We start from the raw sequence: 19,927 nt of genomic DNA, 5'->3' as shown, positions 1-19,927 counted from the left end.
GACAACAGACTTTCAGTACGCTTATAGGGAAGGACATTCAACAAGCACAGCACTTACACAAATTACTGATGATTGGCTAAGAGAAATTAATGATAAAAAGATTGGAAGATATGAAGAGGGAACGCAACACCCTGCTACAACTCAACTCCCCGTGGAGTGAAAGAGGTATGGGACTGTAGGTGCGAGTAAGGATGACAAAAGGCTGAGAATTTACCGTTTATTAGGAATTTATTCCTTCACACGATAATATGGGGAAAAGGGGCTGGATGGAACCAAAGCAAAGAAAGTAAATATCAAAGCCCCCCCTCTCCTATCTTACCTGCCTAACCACTACTTATCTAACTTAGCACCACCTGGTGCACTAACCAAAATACAGGGGGTGGTCCGCCCAGGTCTTACCCAGTGTGCATAGACAGAGTATATACTACGGGTATATGTATTCCCGCGGGCCTCTTGCCTAAGCACTCCCCAGGTGCCTTCCCCTTCCCCCCTGGGAACAAATTAAACAGAATATTAAACAATCCACTTCACAACAAAACTGAGAAAAAACTAACTCAGGCCATTAAAGAAGCTCTGACAAAGCAACAAACACAGAATATACCAAAGCTGCTACCAAGAACAACTAAACATAGTACATACTGATTACCAACATGCTATACCCCTCAGCCATCAACCTCCTCTCTCAGCAATGATCTATATCACGATCAATGTCTTCCCTGAACAATAGAACACTGGCTTTTATAGCTTCAGAAGGCATTGGAAATTGGAGATCAATTAATCGTGGAGTCGATTAATCGTAGAGTCGACCAATCAGCTGCTGGGGGATTTCAGGAAGCCATCAACTGGGGAATGTAACACGCCCACCACAAAAATGGCAAACATTCAGTTTGTAATAACAAAAAACATATCGTTTGGTTAGACTTCAGTGCGGCTTTTGACATTATCAATCATAGTCTGCTGCTGGAAAAACGTATGTGTTATGGCTTTACACCCCCTGCTATATTGTGGATAAAAAGTTTTGTGTCTAACAGAACACAGAGGGTGTTCTTTAATGGAAGCTTCTCCAACATAATCCAGGTAGAATCAGGAATTCTCCAGGGTAGCTTTCTAGGCCCCTTACTTTTCTCAATCTTTAGTAATGACATGCCACTGACTTTGAGAAAAGATAGTGTCTCTCTGTATGCGGATGACTCAACACTATACACATCAGCTACTACAGCAACTGAAATGACTGTAACACTTAACAAAGAGCTGCAGTTAGCTTCAGAATGGGTGGCAAGGAATAAATTAATCCTAAATATTTCAGCTCTGCCTCCTTAACAACACTATCAACAAGGCAGGTTCTGCAGGCACTGGTTTTGTCGCACCTGGACTACTGTTCAGTCGTGTGGTCAGGTGCCACAAAGAGGGATTTAGGATAATTGCAATTGGCTCAGAACAGGGTAGCACGGCTGTACCTGGATGTACACAGAGAGTTAACATTATAATATGCTTGTCAATATGCATTATGGAACAGCGGGGACTGTGAGGAAACTCAAACACAGGCACAGATATGTGGTCATAGATTGGTGGCCTGAGGGCACACAATGTGTTGTGAAATCTGTTGTGAATGTATTGTAATGTTTTTAAATTGTATAACTGCCTTAATAGGGCTGGACCAAAGGAAGAGTAGCTCCTGCCTTGACAGCAGCTAATGGGGATCCATAATAAATACAAGTACAAATACCACCTGGTATAAAGGTCCTGGATGGCAGGGAGTTCAGCCCCAGTGATGTACTGAGATTTACACACTACCATCTGTAGCGCCTTGCGGTCGGGTGCCGGATCCTTCAGTGGGATTCTGGAGACTGTTTTGGACACAACATGGACCACCTCTTCCAGTTCAGATTGAGGTAGTGGTTTATTGAGAAACTGCCCTGTCAGTGGATTATAAAACATGGTGTTGACATTCAACATTCATTAATTAGTTAGGGGTGACATTTCTCTGGCCCATCCCTCAGCTGTATATCTAATGTTGTGGACTGTGATGCGCATTGTCAAAAGTCACACTGGTGTCCTCTTCCTTTTCCACAAAGCTTTGAAAATTAGCTATGCGAGTGTATACTTACTGTTTTCAATTCAAAATCACACTGGTGTCCTCTTCCTTTTCCACAAATCTTTAAAAATTAGCTATGCGAGTGTATACTTACTGTTTTCCAATTCAAGTATCGGTTTCTTCTTTGAGTGTGTTTCCCAGATGTTTTTAGAATACTTTGCACTTGTTTTGATGTTTCTATGACAATCAATGAAAAAAATATTGTGAACAAGAGATCTAAATGCATTTTTATATGATTTAATTATTTCTATAAAATCATCACTTTACTTTTTATGAAGGATCAAAGGTTGTAAAAGTAGGCCAGACCTTTTTAGAATAATTAGTAATTGTTTTGATGTTTCTATGACAATCAATGCAAAAGTTATTGCGAACAAGAGATTTGGGCTCCCGAGTGGTGCAGCGGTCTAAGGCACTGCATCTCAGTGCTAGAGGCGTCACTACAGACCCTGGTTTGATTCCAGACCGTGATTGGGAGTTCCATAGGGCGGCACACAATTGGCCCAGCGTCTTCCGGGTTAGGGTTTGCCCGGGGTAGGCCGTCATTGTAAATAAGAATTTGTATTAACTGACTTGCCTAGTTAAATAAAGGTTAAATAAATAAAAAATAATGTTGAATGTCTGATACAAAACCCACCTCTGAAACAACGACCAACCCAGGGCCATAGCAAAACATGTCACAGTTGGTTGCATGAGTTAACGGCATCACCAGCCTGAATCTAATCCAGTCTGGAAAGCATAGAATTAGCTTCCAAATTAGATTATGTTATTTCTTAAGCTATGTTTATAATTAATGGATGATTACAATTGTTGACCCTGTTTGTTTGTTAGACAAAATACCCAGCTGGGTGCCAGACCGATCACCTGGTCATGAATGGATGCTGGGACCTACCACACAAGAAGGTTAGACCACTCTTGAGTCTCTGACGTGTTAGCCAAGTTGGCCCCATTACCACCAGATAAAATGCAGATAGGCACAGTATCTGTATCGGCTGGGAAGGACAATGACAGATTACAGAACACTTCTTCTATGGTATTATGTAAAGGGTTGTTTATTCTGCATGGACCTGTTACTACATTTGAAAGTTATCAAAACACTTAGTTTAGAATATCTACATAAATTCAACAATTGCGTTCTCATATTACTCTGTAGGTTACTGACACACTCAAAGCTTCCTCCAGCGTCTCACCATACATCTGCCTGTAGTTATTGAACTCAACCTGCAGGAGGTTTGTTTGTTGCGATTGAGTTGGGGGGAAACAGCTGCGGGAAAGGCTCTGACAGATGGGTGTGTCTTCGTGGTAGCAAGGACACACTCAAGAAACACCCACAGCAAACCACAAGCCCCCAAGCCAACTTAGGTTTGGCTTCTGTCATAGCCGCCAGCATTTCTTGAGGAGCAAGCCAAAAAAATGAGGTCAAATCAGTGGTGCAGTTCCCCTTTAACTGTGGACAATCACCTCACTATCTAGCCTATTGTATGTATTGACGTTCATATTGCAATATACAGCCTTACCTATGGGTCTTGTGTCCATGAAATGGGATCTCAGCCTACTCAGTGACATAAACAGATTACAATTCTGAAGAGTTAACACAAATATTAGTGTATTCATGGGGATCTGTTCTTCAGAGCCCCATGAAATGACACCATATATACATTCTACAGACGCTACTGACTATTCCCTACAATGCTTTTACTGTGGCACCCAGAATAGGTTTTGCTCTATAAGCCAACATGTAATCGATATGCAGTGATTCGCATTGGTGGCATTTATGGGACCTTAGAAAGTTTTAAAACACAAATGTAATGCAAATGTCACATAAATATGAACAAATATCAATCCTTATTTTTATGTTTAAACAATAATTTATCATAAATGATGAATAAATAAAGGTTATTATATTGACACTTTTCTACTATTACGTGGGGTACTTTTATTTAGAAATGATTCAACATTTCGCGAACCGGAAGTGTTTTTTTAGTGCTGCTGATGAGACGCTGATTAGATTTATCAGATTTAGTTGATTTCGTAAAAATGTGTGGGCCTGTTCGCTGGTTGTGTGAGATAATGCTATATTATTTGAATACGCAATGCCAGCCCTGGCGAAACATCTCTTCAACAAGTAGCCTAGCCTACGGTGTTGCTCCATAAAAGAACAGCGCTGTGTAGATAAATGTGTTGATCCATCAGAAGGGAAGGGTAGCCTACATTTTTTTCCCCGGAGAAAGGACAAATCGGGATAAGGAGGCTATTTTTCAGAAGGGACATCGTCAGGACAGTAAAATGTGAGACATTGCAAATTACGATCATTTAGCCTAATATAAATAGAGCAATGACACTCTTACAGTGTTAAAATAAAATGATTGGCATGCAATGTATTATTAATGTATGCAAGTGGAATGCGATTTTGCTGTATTTAAACCATACAGTGTCGACACATTCAAATAAGCATCATGACGAGTACGCTATTTGAACGCATTTACAGTCGATGCCCTATTCTGTGGTGCATTGCATAACAGTGTTAATATCATTTAGAAGTAGGCCTATTATTGCTATAGAAAATTAGGCTACAGCTGTTATAAATAGCCTATAAAGATAATAGATATTTGACCTTGCTATTCAGGATACCTTGGGACGTCCAACTCTGCCGTCACCCCATGGAAGTTGAAACGTAAAATTATTCATTATTATATCCTAGGGGGGACATATAAATCAGAAATGTCAATATCAGTAAATGTAATAAAGAAAAATAGTATGTTCGCTGCAGCTATCTTTTTAAATAAGGGAGGCTTTTAAATAGGCCTAACTGGATATTAGATTACCACTCTTACCCTGTATTCTGCTTGTTCTCTAGAAAGTCTCTCCTTGGACAATTGGCATTTATTCGTTTGCACTTTAATAGCGCGATGAAGCATCCACTTAAAGGCACATTATATTTAATTGAAATGATCAAGCTCCAGTCTTCCTAAAACATTAACATTTTAAACAAATGTGCATGGTAAATACTTGCATGCATCCTAAAAGTGAATGGAAAAAGCATATTGTGAATGAAAAAGCCTATAAAAACAGTAGCTTATGTAACAAATCAATTAATTAATGCAATAGTCTGAGAATATTTCTTCCATTTGAAAATAAGTGTTGGTTGAAGGAATTAAACCCACATCAAATGTACTATTTTTGTTATTTCCAAGGTAATTTAGGGGGAAGCAACTTCAGTCCCTACCATTTCTTACTTTGCTCAAACAAAGTCTTTCTGGATAACATCTCAAAGGAATATCACACTCTCAAGTGTTCAAAGAGACTGTTGGGATATTTTTTGATAGCTTTTGAGGCTTCTCAGCCCTAGGATCTGTACTATCGTGCTACATTACACCCGAGGACATGTCTGCTGTGCGGCTGCTGCTCCTGTCTCTGCTTTGTGCCCTCTTTGGTATGTGAGTGTAGATGTGTAGACTGAATGTTTGTGGATAGTCACAACATCTTTCAACATATGGATATTTGTCTGTATACTGTTGAATTATGAAGCTACCCATTTCTACAAACAAAATATTGCGCTAATAACTCTTCTCTCCTGTAAACAAGTGTCCCTGTGCCATGGGGCCTGTGCAGAGGTGGACTCGGACACTGAGGCCGTTGCAGGCAAAGGGTTCAAACTGGGCTGCATCTCCTGTAAGATGAGGCCCGAGGTGGAGGCTTCTGCCACGGTCGACTGGTATTTCAAGGCCAAAGGGGAAGCTGACTTTGCACATGTGAGTATCTGAGACTGATTATGATTGCTATAGTATTCCAAATTACTGCCATGGTAGTAGATTGTAGGATTAGGGTTGGGGTTTTGTTTGCTCTGGTGCCCACACAAAACATGCTGCCACGATAGACTACAGTCTGTTTAGAGTATGCCAGTGCTTTTAAAAATGGGTTAGGTTTACATAGTCCTCTACACCAGGGTTTCCCAAACTGGGTGCTGGGGCCCCCTGGATGCACATTTTGGTTTTTGCCCTAGCACTACACAGCTGATTCAAATATCCAACTCATCATGAAGCTTTGATTATTTCAATCAGCTGTGTAGTGCAAGGACAAAAACCAAAACGTGCATCCAGGGGGCCCCAGGACCGAGTTTGGGAAACGCCGCTCTAGAAACGCCACATGGCCCAGAGCCCATCCCTAAGCACACAACCACAAGGCACAACGCACAAAGGTATGCACACACACACAATGCCCAACCACATGATATGGCAGAGTGCTGCATGCAGTTACTATTGAATCAACCTGGATGCCATTGTAGCCCTCAGAGAGCATAAGAGCCACTGGGACAGCAGATGGGCAGATAGTGCATAGCTCACAGCTATGTAACCTTGAGTATACTTTCCTACTGGAAGCCTTTTCAAAACACAGTTGCATCCTGTTGAGTCCATTTTCTTGGATGTTGCCAGCTACGGGTCGCGATCTAGGAAGTGAAACTGGAGACATTTTCAGTGCCAGGTGAATGACCCAGATGTCATTGTGTCATTAGATATATAATTACGATGAGGAGGGCCAGCACATTGTGGATGAGCGCTTTGAGGACCGCGTGGACTGGAGCGGCAGTAAGCAGAGCAATGACATACAGGATGCGTCCATCTACCTCTTCAATGTCACCTTCAATGACTCGGGCACCTACCGTTGCTTCTTCCACCGGCTCCTGACGTACGAGTTCTACGAATACCAGACCGTTGTCAGCAAGCTTGTGCACCTGACAGTGGTGGCTAAAGGTTCAGTACTACTATACAGACTCATGGCTTTGCATGCAATTGGAATTCCGATGCCAATTATCTCAATTGTTAGGAAACATTTATGACCTGTGGTTAAATTCGAAAAGTGCTTTGTAAGTGCTTAGTGAGAGACTCTGTGTTGCCTTTTGAGTGCTTTGAACCCCCCCCCCCCCCCCCCCCCCTCCTCGTTGTCTCTACAGCCACCAGAGGGACTGCCTCCATAGTCTCTGAGGTGATGATGTACGTGTCCATCATCGGGCTACAGGCTTGGCTCTACATAGAGATGGTATACTGCTACAGAAAGATCTCTGCTGCAGGAGAGGAAGCATTACGAGAAAGCGCGTGAGTCACCCTACTTCCTCTCATGCAGCTGTATCCTTTCATTTTAGGTCCTCCTCTATTGTCTCCCTCCGTATACAGTAATCTCACTGTCCTCCCTTCCTTGTATGCTCTGTACTTGTCCATCCTGTTGATTTGAATTCTCTACTGTCTTTCAAAGTGCTGAGTCGTACAATTACTCTGTTCCCATTTGTTCAATATTATCTGTCTTTCTCTCTATTTGTTTTCCTTTCCACTCCCACTCTCTCAATCTTTCCATCCTCGTGTCGTCACATTTGCCACTCTAGAAAAGCCAAAGAAGGTATATTTCCTAAAGAAAATGTGTGTGCTTGCCTCAGCAGTCGTGAAGTGTTAAAACCAATTATGTTCAGTCTCTGATTGGATGTTAGCTCAGCTGACACTGCTTGCTTTGCGTCTCTACATTAAAGCAATAGGTCTGGTTACTTAAATTGGATGGATGATTGCTTGATGGAAGGGTAAAGGAAGTTATGGATGGATGAAAAAAGGCTGGAGTGATGAATGAAGGTTAGAGGGGTTGTTGGATGGATAAAGAACATTTAGAGGGGTAAGTGGATGGATAAAGAGAGGTGAAAGGGATTAATTAATAGATGAAGAGAGGTTGAAAGATTGGAATAAACGTAGGAGATATGCAGTGTAGTTGAAATGATTGAAATGCTTTAAGTGATGAGTGGCTAGAATGGTTATACTGTAGATGGATAGATGGGTGAATAAAATGTGAATGGAAGGATAATAAGCAGGTGATGACATTCTAACCACTTCCCTTTCTCCTTTCTTTCCAGGAATGCAGAATATTTAGCTATTGCCTCGGAGAGTAAAGATAACTGTGGTGTGCAAGTGGCAGAATAACCCAGGTTTGTCATGAGAAAAAACGTAATCAGCAAGCCAAAGGAAGCATAGTGTATTTACCTTGTTTGACACATGGGCAAGTTAGAATAGCTTAGAAAGAGTGATGCCTTCCTGTCAGTGGGAAGATTGTAAGGAGAAACCAAAAGGTTCTCAGAGACCTTTACAAAGATGGCACAGCTTTTTGGATCTTGGATCTAATTTAGGATCTAACACATCCACTGATCAATCAATATGCAGTACTCCCATCAGGGCGCAGACTCAGGTGTTTACCTCATAAAAACAAGAGAGGCACTAACAATTGTGTACCAGCATCAGTATGGCTTTTAAATGAAACTTAAAAAATTACAGAGGGGGTTTACAAAATAGGAGAGAGGCGTGTTACAAAATAGGGGAGAGGCGTGTTACAAAATAGGGGAGAGGCGTGTAACTTGTCGGGAGGTAGACAGCACATGGTGCTGAAATTAGGCTAATTCAAGTAATTAATTTCAACAGTCTCTTAGGCTATCCGTAGATTTGCCAGCCAATTCCTCCAATAGTGTCACCACTCCTTAAAAACCTCTGTGTCCGTGAAGGGCTTGGTGTGGTAAGTTAAAACCAGTGCTCGAATTGAGGGGGTAGGTCTTTGAAGGTATGCCATAGCCTACTTTTTGTCAAAGAACATGTCAAAATGCATACTCCTTGTTAGTTTAAGATTTATAAGAAACTAAAACATGTTCTGATTATATAAAGCGATTTAGAACGACGCTTTCCTCCACGATGCTCTATGCTAGAAGCAAGCAACACAAGAAAGATGTGTCTGATGCATATGGGGATATCTTTGGTTCATCTCTGTGGCATTCAGAGGCTGAGCCAGGAAGTTGGAAGTAGGGGAGATCGGGGAACAAAGTAACACAGGTCAGTTGTAACAGCTTAATAACTCAAATTAGAAACCACTTAGAAATCTGTTATTCAATGTGCTTATGTTTGGTTAGTGTCTAAATGCCTAAGAAGTTTCGTTTAAATCCTTCAATTATTTTGTTTTTTATTGGAATGAAAACAAGTAAATATACTTGCTGCCTCTCTTTTTTTAAATTATTGACCTGTGGAGCATTTCTACATGTATCCAAACATATATCATTTTTTATCAGTAAGATGAGGTCTTTTGATTGGTATACTTGATGACAATAATTATTGTTGTATTTTTGTCAAAATATTCAGATTATTAGAGGGTCTTATGTTGGGGGGTTAGATGTAACATAAAACTGTGTATGGTATTTAGACACATTCACATCATGATATAAAATGTCACTTCTTTACATCAAGTTTAGCAGTACAGCTAAGATAATACCTTAGAAAAATCCAATAAAAAGTCACATTCATACTTTTGAATGCTAATATAAAATAGGCTATATATATATTTTGGTAACTTTTGAGTTTTTGGTCAATATGACATGCCTGAAAGATAAAATCAAAATGTCAGTTTAAAATCATAATTGTTTATCATTGAAGACAGTATTACATTTAACCCCACATACTGGGTTAATTGTAACATTTCACACTCCCTCCACTTTCGGTTGAATTGTAAATGACTGGTATGTTGTAGTTACAGTGTGTAATGGTAGCTGAGATATGTAAGTTGTTTGTATAACAATATTGTTCATCTAACTCAATAACATTTTTATAATATAGCCCAACCCTAAAAGTGTTACTTGGTTCCCCGGTCTCCTTCATTCAAATAGGCCTACAGTGTGTAACTCCGTCGCTTTCAATTGAGCTATTCGCTTTCTGTTAAAGAGATGTTTAAATGCTCAATGCAGACGTTTTTATATCAATATCATTTCTGGGTAACAATTAGGTACTTTACTGTAATAGTTTTCCGTTGAAAATTGGCAAAAATAGCTTTTTAGCAAAAAATCTAAGTTCAGTAAGAATTTTGCTAGGACTGTCTAGTAGTGGTCTGCGTGGGGAGGGTAAAACTGAAAACTAGCTGTTATGGGCAGAAAGGTTTGGAACTCTCTTTGTTGTTATTGTTCTATTAACCAATTTACCACATGGTGATGTCACCGTGGAAAGCTGAAACTCCTGCCCATGCAAACCTGGTTAGATTGTATTTTCAACCAGCAACTTTCAGGAAATAACACTGATCACGTTTTTTCAGACTTTTACAGTGTTTGTTTCATCAACTGTTGTACAATATGGTACAAAACACAAGAAAACATAATTTTTGGGACGCACTTGTGGGGTTCTCTTTTTGGGTTAAGTCACGGAAGAGTAGTTATCAGTTAAAGCTTAAATTGTTCTGCGTCAGACCTCTGTCTGGACTGGAAAGATAACTTTAGGCTACAATATTTAGAATCATATGACGTCTCAGATCAAATTATTTGCAAACAGCATCAGTTTCGTTGCAAACAAGTCACACTGGTTTGGCATGGGGAAATGTGGTAAGATGAACGCATATCTCTTCCATGGAAAGTTTATTTTCTAAATCTGCTTTTCTTTTGGGACTTTTTGAGAGCGACATTTTCTCTTGCAAGTGAGCTGATTGTTTTGAGCTAATAAAAAGTAGAGTACCAAGAAAGACAAAACTCATTTATTAGAGACATTGTTGATTTTATCAAAATTATTATGTTATTGTCATTGAATTGATAATGTACTTACCAGATGCCAGTGTTAAAAAGAGTGTACTGTAGGTCTATAAATTGGGCTGCTATTATTTTATGTTCTGGTCCGCCGACTAATAGCTGAGAAAAACTGTGGTATTAAAAAAAAACATTCTGCTAATGTCTTTAGTCGTAAAATGAAATCTGAAGTAGTATTTTTTTTCAGGAGCCTTTTTTCCCCCCCTTGATCGTAGTAGTAAGGCCTAGGCCTACATTGTCACATATTTTGAGTTAATTCTAATTTTTTTCATACATTTTTTTCAAGTACAAGGGGAGGATCATGTGGGAAAAAATGTAATGTTGGGGAGGAGGGTGCGTTATTGGGGGGGGGACATCTCGAGTTGGATAATTTTCGAACGGTCCCTTACATTTATCTTTAATTTACCGTCTAAGCATTTGTATCTGTCATGTGTGAATGTCACTGTTAATTTGTTTACAATATACACTACAATACCAAAAGTATGTAGACACCTACTTATCGAACATCTCATTCCAAAATCATGAGCATTAATATATTCATCACTCCAGAGAACTCGTTTCCACTGCTCCAGAGTCCAATGGCAGCGAGCTTTACAGCCGACGCTTGGCATTGTGCATGGTGATCTTAGGCTCGTGTGGGTCTGCTTGGCCATGGAAACCCATTTCATGAAGCTCCCGAACAAACAGTTTTTGTGCTGACGTTGCTTCCAGAGGCAGTTTGGACCTCGGTAGTGAGTGTTGCAACCGAGGAAAGACGATTGGTCCGCGCTTCAGCACTCGACGATGCCATTCTGTGAGCTGGGTCGTTGTTGCTCCTAGACGTTTCCACTTCACAATAACAGCACTTACAGTTGACCGGGGTAGCTCTAGCAGAGCAGAAATGTGACTTGTTGGGAAGGTGGTATCCTATGACGGTTTCACGTTGAAAGTCTGAGCTCTTCAGTAAGGCCATTCTACTGCCAATGTTTGTCTATGGAAATTGCATGGTTGTATTCTCAATTTTATAAACGGCAGCAACAGGTGTGTCTGAAATAGCTGAATCCACTAATTTGAAGGGGTGTCCACATACTTTTGTATACATATATCTTATCTGACTTGCCATTACTGAAGTTCCTTCTGGAAAAAAAGTAACTATATTCTATGCACACAATTCAACCAGATTCAAGCATCAAGCGAGTGGAGAGGTAATTATTGTAGAATCGAGGCTTGTCATGGATATGCACATTTACATCTAACAAGAGTTCAACTGTCCTTGACCTCTCTCTTGTCACAGGATGAACCATGTGTAATGTATTGATGTTTAATTCTGCTTTCAGGAATTCAAGCAGTGCCATCTACATACTGGCCTCATCACCGATACGACCCCTTGTTTTGCATGACCCGGAAGATGTATAGTATCTTTGAATCTTTATTACCTTTCCTGTTACAATGTTAATGGATAAATGTGATATGATGACATGATTACTTTTAGAGTAGTATGTGTATGAATCCTATTTTTCAGTTGTAATGGTATCTCCCTCTAAAGTGTATGTACATTTATATTAAGAGGTATTGTGAGCATATGGACACAAGGCGAGACCCAAATGCAGGCACAGGAAGCAGATGGTTGAGCTCCAATATTTATTAATCCAAGGGGTAGGCAAAATGTAGGTCAGGGACAGGCGAGAGTTCACGAACTGGGTCATAGTCCAAAACAGTACCAGGCGAAGGACAGTCTTTGAGGTCAGGTCAGACAGGGGGTTCAGTAACCAGATTGGAGTCCTAACAGTATAAGGGGATAGGCAGGCTTAAAGACAGAACAGGCAGAGTGGTCAGGCAGGCAGGTTCAGAGTCCAAACAGGCAAGGGTCAAAACCAGGAGGACTAGAACCAAAAGAGACTGGGAAACAATAGGAGCAAGAAAAACCGCTGGTTGACTTGGCAAACAAGGCAAACTGGCACAGAGAGACAGGAAACACAGATATATACACCGGGGATAATAAGCAACACCTGGAGGAGGTGGAGACGATCACAAGGACAGGTGAAACAGATCAGGGTGTGACAGTGAGAGAATTAATCTGATTGAAGGGTTATAGCGAGATCACCTTGGAATTAGAATACTAGAATGGACATGAACTTTCTTATGATAGAGTAAAAGGTCAGCCATTTTGGTAAAGGAGTTGGTCAACCACAATGGTCAGCAAGTGCTGTGAGAAGATGTTATTTAAAACAATGAATTATATGCACAGTAATGTTTATTAGCTAGCTAGTCTGCCAGTTTTAGTAGAATGATTCCATCATTTTTTTCTAAATGACTGCCAATATGTCCGACATTCCAAACAAACAATGTAGTCAATACACAGGCTGAAATCAGTTGGTGATATGACTTAGACAAAATGTAAATGCAACAAGTAACTGATATTGTATTATATTATAAGATTCACAACTTTCCAAGAAAACAAACATTGAAAACATTTTTGAGGCAATTTATACAGAACATTTCTATAAAACCTGTATTTACAGGTCAAAAGTTTGGACACCTACTCGTTCCAGGATTGTTCTTTAATGTTACTATTTTCTAACACATGGAATAATGTAGTAACCAACAAAGCGTTAAACAAATTAAAATATGTTTTACATTTTAGATTATTCAAAGTAGCCACCCTTTGCCTTGATGACAGCTTTGCACACTCTTGGCATTCTCTCAACCAGCTTTATGCGGTAGTCATCTGGAATACATTTCAATTAACAGGTGTACCTTGTTAAAAGTTAATATGTGGAATTTCTTTCCTTAATGCTTTTGAGACAATCGGTTGTGTTGTGACAAGGTAGTGGTGGTATAGACAAAATACCAAGTCCATATTATGGCAAGAACAGCTCAAATAAGCAAAGAGAAACGACATTCCATCATTACTTTAAGAAATTAAGGTCAGTCAATCCGGAAAATTTCAAAAACGTTGAAAGTTTCTTCGAAGTGCAGTTGCAAAAACCGTCAAGCGCTACGATGAAACTGGCTCTCATGAGGGCCGCCACAGGAAAGGAAGACCCAGAGTTACCTCTGCTGCAGAGATTAAGTTCATTAGAGTTACCAGCCTCAGAAATTGCAGCCCAAATAAATTATTCACAGAGTTCAAGTAACAGACACATCTCAACATCAACTGTTCAGAGGAGACTATGTGAATCAGGCCTTCATGGTCAAATTGCTGCAAAGTAACCACCACTAAAGAACACCAATAATAAGAAGAGACTTGCTTGGGCCAAGAAACACGAGCAATGGATATTAGACCGGTGGAAATCTGTCCTTTGGTCTGATGAGTCCAAATTTGAGATTTTTGGTTCATTGTGAGACACAGAGTAGGTGAATGGATGATCTTCGCATGTGTGGTTCCCACCATAAAGCATGGAGGAGGACTGTGATGGTGTGGGGGTGCTTTGCTGGTGACAGTGATGTATGTAGAATTCAAGGCACACTAGACCAGCATGGCTACCACAGCATTCTGCAGCAATATGCCATCCCATCTGGTTTGTGCTTGGTGGGACTTTAATTTGTTTTTCAACAGGACAATTACCCAATACACCTAAAGGCTGTGTAGGGGTTATTTGACCAAGAAGGAAAGTGATGGAGTGCTGCATAAGATGACCTGGTCTCCATAATCACCAGACCTCAAACCAATTGAGGTTGTTTGGGATGAGTTCGACCACAGAGTGAAGGAAAAGCAGCCAACAAGTGCCCAGGTGAAGCTGGTTGAGAGAATGCCAAGGGTGTGCAAAGCTGTCATCAATGCAAAAGGTGGCTACTTTGAAGAATATCAAATATATTTTGATTTGATTAACACTTTTGGATTACTACATGATAACATATGTGTTATTTCATAGTTTATGTCTTCACTATTATTCTACAATGTAGAAAATAGTAAACAATAAAGAAAAACCCTTTAATGAGTAGGTGTGTCAACTTTTGACTGGTACTTTTTAATTATGACCATATTTAGGTTGACAATAATTCTATTACACAATTTCTGATATATCACCTGCCTTACTTTTATTTTCCTGCATAAGTAAAAGCAGGAAATGCATCACCTATGCCTCTACTGCCATTCATTCCAATTTTATTTTACTACAATGACTGCCATTATCATCCCATTCTTGAACTTTGAGGGTTTATTACATACCCGCTCAAGAAATGTCACAGGACCTCTGTGTTTATCACACTCTGTATTAATAAATCCATCCACTCCACCTGTTGTATGTCTTCTAGATAATGCACAATCACCACGAAATGTACTAAACTTCAAAAGGTATTTATAATAGAATGTGATTGATTGTGATAGACTGTCTACAATGTACAGTGTTGTGATGATAAATCAAAAAATAAACCTCATTGAAGTGAAGATTGATCTTACCAGTTTTTAGATTTAACTTTTAATTGTCTCACAAGAACGCCCAAACATTTAAAGCTAACTGCATCAGCAAAAGACCCATTCATTTAAGTATAACCTTTCCTGCGAACAGTACATGCAAATCTCATCAAATTCATAATAGATGTTGATAACTTCTCAAACTCCAACTTGACTTACATAGCCTTTCTCCTATACAGTTGGCACAAGTAATGTAGTGGAGGTTAAACACATGTAAATGCCTATCAATTGGAGTAAAATGCAAAATATTGGAAGCGTTACGTTACTCACTACAAACGACAATCACCGTTTACCCCCTCAAACATTTTTTTTGCCACTACTGCAGCTGGTACACACAGTCAGTATTGGGGCACTGAGGTGGGTTGAACTGGTACTCAGGAAACATCCCTAGATACTGGTGGCGTCCATGGATGTGTGTGCTGACTTCTCAGGGTGATTAGCATACCTGGCTGGAGTCCGTCTGTACTACCCTGCTCCACGTCCCAACCTGAAGAGGACATGTACAGTATATCCGGAAAGTATTTACACCCCTTGATTTTTCCACATTTTTGTTACGTTACAGCCTTGGTTTAAAATGGATTATATTGTTTTTTTTTCTCTTCAATCTACACACAATACCCCATGATGACAAAGCGAAAATAGGTTTAGAAAATTAGGCACGTTTATTGAAAATAAAAACAAATATCACATTTACCTTTGGCCTCGAGTCCTCTTGGGTATGATGCTACAAGCTTGGCACACCTGTATTTGGGGAGTTTCTCCCATTCTCATGCAGATCCTCTCAAGGTCTGTCAGGTTGGATGGGGGAGCGTCGCTGCACAGCTATTTTCAGAACTCTCCAGAGTGCTCTGGCTGGGCCACTCAAAGACATTCAGAGACTTGTCCCGAAACCACTCCTGCGTTATGGTTGTGTGCTTAGGGTCGTTGTCCTGTTGGAAGGAGAACCTTCTCCGCTCTGGAGCAGGTTTTCATCAAGGATCTCTGCACTTTGCTCCGTTCATCTTTCTCTTGATTCTGACTAGTCTCCCAGTCCCTGAAAAACATCCCCACAGCATGATGCTGCCACCACCATGCTTCACCGTAGGGACGGTGCCAGGTTTCCTCCAGATGTGACGCTTGGAATTTAGGCCAAAGAGTTCAATCTTGGTTTAATCAGACCAGAGAATCTTGTTTCTCAGTGTCTGAGTCTTTAGGTGCCTTTCGGCAAACTCCAAGCGGACTGTCATGTGCCTTTTACTGAGGAGTTGTTTCCAGGGCCTGATTGGTGGAGTCCTGCAGAGATGGTTGTCCTTGTGGAAGGTGTTCCCATCTCCACAGAGGAACCAGAGTGACCCATCAGGATCTTGGTCACCTCCCTGACCAAGGCCCTTCCTCAGATCTGTACCTCGACACAATCCTGTCTCGGCACTCTTTGGACAATTCCTTTTACCTCATAGCTTGGTCAGGGAATGGCCCACCTATGTGAGGGGATGTCGATTCTAGCATTTAAATTGAACCTTTATTTAACTAGGCAAGTCAGTTTTAAGAAGTTTTTTTACCCCTTTTTCTCCCCAATTTCGTGGTATCCAATTGTTGTAGTAGCTACTATCTTGTAGTGGTCTTCTTCAGCAGTAGTGGTCTTCTTCAGCAGGTCCAGGATGGAGCCAAAAGGCACAAGAAAGAGGACTTCGACACTTACCATCTCAGATGGTTATTAAATCGTTTCTGTAGCTTGAAACAGATAAGATTAGCCTCCCTGCAACATTATTTTGTTGAAATATAATTTGGTTCGGTTCGCTTTCTAACAATGAGTTAGACATGAGGAATCCAAAGAAATGTTGAAATGCCATCCACGGATCCCCCACACCTATCCCACCCCAACAACATGTATATCATATCAGTTCTCTGTGGGCCGGGTTGGGTGTGATGGCTGTGAAGAGTGAAGGGGTGGGTGTGTGCATGTTTGGTTGGTGGGGTAGCCTACTGCTAGATACCATAATGATCATAGGAACATAGCCTATAAATCTAGGCCAGTGACAAGTGGATGTACAAAAATAATAAAACAAAAATGTGGTTGAAAAGTTCATTTATTATGTACTGCCTATCAAGGTGTCAGTACTATATGGCATATGATATGACCATATGATATGACCATAAGCGTAATGCAGACCATGTGTTGTAATTATATGGATTACACCTCTGGTAGCCTAAATAAGGACATCTACAGTGGCCTTCTTTGATACCATTGTTGTGCCTGGGACTGCAGTATAGACATTCAGCCAGTGGATGCCGCTGATTGGCTGAATACCCGGGGCGTGAGGTGGTTGGAGTTGTCAACAAAGCAGCATGACAGAAATATGATGCCAAGTTTTCAAACTACCAGTAGTTTCTTAGAGAAGATATAAAAAGCGATCTGTGCATTTGAACAACAGCATAAATACTTTTGTATGTCAAAACTGAATGACCACTGCTAAACTGTTTTGAACAGATTAGATTATACTATTTAGAATGAGCAGATAGCTCACGAACGAACGAGGGCACCACGGAGAAAGAATGCAACAAGCATGCAGATGCAATAAGTGAAAGCACATTATCTAACTGGCGATAGCTAGCTAGCTAACATCAGTGGTGTAAAGCACTTACGTAAAAATACTTTAAAGTACTAAGTACTTAAGTCGTTTTGGGGGGTATCTGTACTTTATTAATTATATTTTTGACAACTTTGACTTTTACTTCACTACATTCTTCAAGAAAATGATTTACTTTTTACTCCATACATTTTCCCTGACACACAAAAGTACTTGTTACATTTTGAATGCTTAGCAGGAAAGGAAAATGGTCCAATTCACACACTTATCACACTGGTTTATCTCTACTGCCCCTGATTTGGTGGACTGACTAAACACAAATTATTTGTTATGTAAATGTTGTCTGTGTGTTAGTGTGCCCCTGGCTATCTGTAAATAAAAAAATAAAAAAAATATTTGTGCCGTCTGGTTTGCGTAATATAAGTAATTTGAAATGATTTTTATACTTAAGTATATTTTAGCAACTATATTTATCTTGATAAGTGTGTGAATTGAGCATTTTCCTTGCTAAAAAAGTTTAATGAGCAAACCTTCCTTCGTCAACTGGCCTCTGTAAGATGGTATCAGCTTGATCCCCACCTTCTTTTTTGATATTTCGAGTGATATTGTCAACAAACACACCCCATAAAAAAAGAGAATTAAAACAGGTTCTGCCCCTGGTTCGACCGTGATCTTGCAGAGTTACTCAACCTCAAGAGTTGCATTTGGCTAAAGGCTCGGCACAAGCATACTCATGCTGACTGGTTCTCGTTCAGGCAAATGAGAAATAAGTGCACTCAGGCTATCCGGAAGGACAAAGTTAGTTACTTTAAGGAGCAGTTCTCTCTCTGTGGGTCTAACCCCAAGAAATTCTGGAAAACGGTTAAAGACCTGGAGAATAAACCCTCCTTCTCATAGATGCCCATGTCCCTTAAAGTTGATAATGGGGTTGTTACTGACAAGAAGCACACAGCTGAGCTCTTTAATCACCACTTCATTAAGTCAGGATTCCTATTTGACTCAGCCATGCCTCATTGCCTGTCCAACATTTCCTCATCTCCCACCCCTTCTAATGTGCCTAGCCGCGATACTCCTCCCTCTTTTCCCCCTGCCCCACTACAAAGTTGCTCCCTGCAGTCTGTCACTGAGTCCAAGATGCTAAAGGACCTCCTTAAACTTGACCCCCCCAAAAAATCTGGATCAGATGGTTCTGACCCTTTCTTCTTTAAGGTTGCTGCCCCTATCATCGCCAAGCCTATCTCTGACATGTGTAACCTGTCTCTCCTCTCTGGGGAGGTTCCCATTGCTTGGAAGGCAGCCACGGTGCGTCCTTTATTTAAAGGGGGAGATCAAGCTGATCCTAACTGTTATAGGCTATTTCTATTTTGCCTTGCTTATCAAAAGTGTTGGAAAAGCTTGTCAATAATCAACGGACTGGCTTTCTTGATGTCTCTAGTATTCTCTCTGGTATGCAATCTGGTTTCCGTTCAGGTTATGGATGTGTCACTGCCACCTTAAAAGTCCTCAATGATGTCACCATTGCCCTTGATTCTAAGCAATGTTGTTCTGATATTTTTTTGAAGTTTAAAAAAAATAAAATGTTATAATATATATTTTTACCCCTTTTTTCTCCCCAATTTCATGGTATCCAATTGGTAGTAGTTACAGTCTTGTCTCATAGCTGCAACTCCTGTACGGACTCAGGAGAGGCGAAGGTCGAAACGCCACCCAGCCAAGCCGCACTGCTTCTTGACACAATGCACATCGAACCCGGAAGCCAGCCGCACCAATGTGTTGGAGGAAACACCGTGCACCTGGCGACCTGGTCAGCGTTCACTGCGCCCGGGCCGCCACAGGAGTCGCTAGTGCGCAATGAGACAAGGATATCCCTGCCGGACAAACCCTCCCTAACCCGGACGACACTGGACCAATTGTGTGCCGCCCCATGGGCCTCCCGATCGCGGCCGGCTGCGACAGAGCCTGGGCTGGAACCCAGAATCTCTGGTGGCACAGCTAGCACTGCGATGCAGTGCCTTAGACCACTGCGCCACCCAGAAGGTCCTTTGTGCTGCTATTTTTATTGACTTAGCCAAAGCTGTTGTGATACGGTAGACCATTCCATTTTTGTGGGCCGGCTAAGGAGTATTGGTGTCTCTGCGGGGTCTTTGGCCTGATTTTCTAACAACCTCTCTCAAAGAGTGCAGTGTATAAAGTCGGAACATCTACTGTCTCAGCCACTGCCTGTCACCAAGGGTGTACCCCAAGGCTTGATCCTAGGCCCCACACTCTTTTCAATTTACATTGACAACATAGCTCAG

At 40.8% G+C, this 19,927-nt stretch overlaps 1 protein-coding gene across 2 annotated transcripts; it reads left to right on the top strand.

The window, feature by feature from the left end:
• Positions 1 to 4,034: 4,034 nt before the first annotated feature.
• LOC110496076 (sodium channel regulatory subunit beta-1) lies at positions 4,035 to 15,036 on the top strand. Of its 2 annotated transcripts, XM_036952542.2 has the most exons (7): positions 4,035 to 4,380; positions 5,287 to 5,525; positions 5,678 to 5,844; positions 6,606 to 6,843; positions 7,044 to 7,185; positions 7,983 to 8,054; positions 11,984 to 15,036. In XM_036952542.2, the coding sequence occupies exons 2-6, from the start codon at positions 5,477 to 5,479 to the stop codon at positions 8,047 to 8,049; spliced, it is 663 nt and encodes a 220-aa protein (XP_036808437.1). In that variant the 5' UTR covers positions 4,035 to 4,380; positions 5,287 to 5,476; the 3' UTR covers positions 8,050 to 8,054; positions 11,984 to 15,036. The 2 variants fall into 2 exon arrangements, with proteins under 2 accessions (XP_036808437.1, XP_090064592.1); XM_090208466.1 differs by lacking the exon at positions 5,287 to 5,525 and having other exon boundaries at positions 4,056 to 4,380.
• Positions 15,037 to 19,927: the final 4,891 nt, after the last annotated feature.

This window comes from Oncorhynchus mykiss, chromosome 18 (assembly GCF_057628025.1).
Source record: "Oncorhynchus mykiss isolate SJ-2025 chromosome 18, ASM5762802v1, whole genome shotgun sequence".
Lineage (NCBI taxonomy): Eukaryota > Metazoa > Chordata > Actinopteri > Salmoniformes > Salmonidae > Oncorhynchus > Oncorhynchus mykiss.
This window is presented reverse-complemented; position numbering and strand designations above follow the sequence as displayed.

Excerpts from the sequence above, each read along its gene's own strand:
- LOC110496076 (XM_036952542.2), top strand. The coding sequence starts at position 5,477 with ATGTCTGCTGTGCGGCTGCTGCTCCTGTCTCTGCTTTGTGCCCTCTTT. Across the intron at positions 5,526-5,677 it reads TCTGCTTTGTGCCCTCTTTG|TGTCCCTGTGCCATGGGGCC; the intron begins GTATGTGAGTGT and ends CCTGTAAACAAG. Across the intron at positions 5,845-6,605 it reads GGGAAGCTGACTTTGCACAT|ATATATAATTACGATGAGGA; the intron begins GTGAGTATCTGA and ends TTGTGTCATTAG.